Source organism: Mytilus galloprovincialis, chromosome 4 (genome assembly GCF_965363235.1).
Source record: "Mytilus galloprovincialis chromosome 4, xbMytGall1.hap1.1, whole genome shotgun sequence".
NCBI lineage: Eukaryota > Metazoa > Mollusca > Bivalvia > Mytilida > Mytilidae > Mytilus > Mytilus galloprovincialis.
The window spans coordinates 95382680-95384724 of record NC_134841.1 but is presented as its reverse complement, the minus strand read 5'-3'; the positions used below and the strand labels follow the sequence as shown (position 1 = coordinate 95384724).

General features: G+C 32.8%; 1 protein-coding gene across 1 annotated transcript; it reads right to left on the bottom strand.

The window, feature by feature from the left end:
- Positions 1–231: 231 nt before the first annotated feature.
- LOC143073485 (uncharacterized) lies at positions 232–2045 on the bottom strand. The gene is made up of 3 exons (XM_076249070.1): positions 2014–2045; positions 1006–1717; positions 232–337 (listed from the first exon to the last, which is right to left on the bottom strand). Exons 2-3 carry the CDS (start codon positions 1709–1711, stop codon positions 318–320), a joined length of 726 nt encoding a protein of 241 aa, XP_076105185.1. The 5' UTR covers positions 1712–1717; positions 2014–2045; the 3' UTR covers positions 232–317.

Sequence of the window (2045 nt, the reverse complement as noted above, 5' to 3'; positions counted from 1 at the left end):
ATGTATAATTTGTAGTTGTAATGTTCACACATCGTTGTAAGGATAATGGAATTTGACTGTCATACAAGTGATAGGTTGAGGTAGCTATAAAACAAGGTTTATTCCACCATTTTCTACATAAGAAAACGCCTGTTCCAAGTCAGGAATATGACAGTTGTTATGCATTCGTTTGATGTGTTTGGGCTTTAGAATATTTGCATGAAACAATCAAGTACAATAAATTATTGTATATTCATTTTAATATTCATAAACCCATTATTAACAAAATAAACAATTTGTAGAAAATCGCCATCAATTTTTAATTGACTCCTTGGATTCTAATATGTTCCTTTTTTACCTGAAATGATAAAAAAATGGTGATATGATCAGTTGATTGTTTTGTATAATTTAAGAAGAGTTGTGAATTAAGTTCATATTCTCCAGATATATAGTTAAAGGTACATTCCAATAAAATTGATCAATCCTTCTGTTGTATGTATCCTCTGGTTTTTTATATTTATCTTATTCTTTCGTACATTTCCTTCTTTGTTTTTTTATTCTGTTGTGTGAAGCTTTTTATTTTTTATTCTTAATTTTTAATAATTTTTAATTAATCTAAATCAATTTTAAAATAGAAAACAATGCACAAGGAATGAGTGAAGAAATCTTTACAACACGACGGGTGCCACATGTAGAGCAGGATCTGCTTACACATCCGGAGCACCTGAGATGACCCCTATTTGTTGGTAGGGTTCGTGTTGTTTATTCTTTTGTTTTTTTATGTTGTGCTATGTGTACTACTTTTTGTCTGTTTGTCTGTTTCATTTTTAGCCCTGGCGTTGTCAGTTTATTTTCGATTTATGAGTTTGACTGTCCCTCTGGTATCTTTCGTCCCTCTTCTTTTACAACAAAAAGGATATGTCATTTTGTATGAAATTCCCTCTCAAATAACAATTTGGCAATTGTTTATATATGATATTTATTAAATTTCGTATCTATTCTATTTATTGATGTTAGATTCCTTACCTCCAAATTTACCAAAACTGCCAAACCCATTGTGACCGTTTCTTCCATTTATGAGTCCACCATTGACACTAATACCAAGACCATTCAAACCACCAATACCATATGATCCGAAACCATTCAAACCACCATATGATCCAAAACCGTTCAAACCACCATATAATCCAAAACCATTCAAACCACCATACGATCCGAAACCATTCAAACCACCAATACCGCCAATACCATATGATCCATGATTAATAACACCGTATGCCCCATTAATACCATATGCTCCATACACATTTCCTCCAAGTCCTTGGCCGTATCCATAACCCATGAAAGGTCCGATACCTTTACCGTTAACACCGTTATTATCATAACCACCTAATCCATTTAAACCCATTCCATTCATGAACCCGTATCCAGGATATCTACTTTGTACACTATATCCATTGTATCCAGCATATCCACCAATGCTTAATGGTGAACCGTAACCATAAGCGTTGTTGGAATATCCTCCATATCCATAACCTAATCTGCCATAAGATGGATATCCGAAGCCACCATTTCCTTGAAATCCATTACTTCCAATAATGCCTGGTCCAAATGGGTTTCCATATGTTTTCAGGTTATATTTGGGACTGTATCCTTTCTCTCCGGCCTCCGATGCTACGAGTCCGAAAAGGGCTAAACAGATCAATACTATTGGTGTCATGTTTAGTGTCATGTGGTTCTGAAACGATATTCATTTATAATCAACTATAAATGATAATTTATTTGAAAATTCAAAACATTGACTAATCAGGATGACAGAAAATATAAAGCAGTAAATGAATTGCAAAGATTTAAGACGTCAGTAAAATGAAGTGATAGTTGAAAATATATTTAAAAAGGTAAAACTTATCCTGGGGTCAAAAGTTCATGACATTTATTTGAAAATAAATAAGTAATGCAAAATATACCAAATATTAAAAACATAATTATTTAAACAAACACGAAACATACATTTAAAGTATAGCAACTGCTTACCTTTGTGTCTTACTATGATGGTGTGTTCCTTG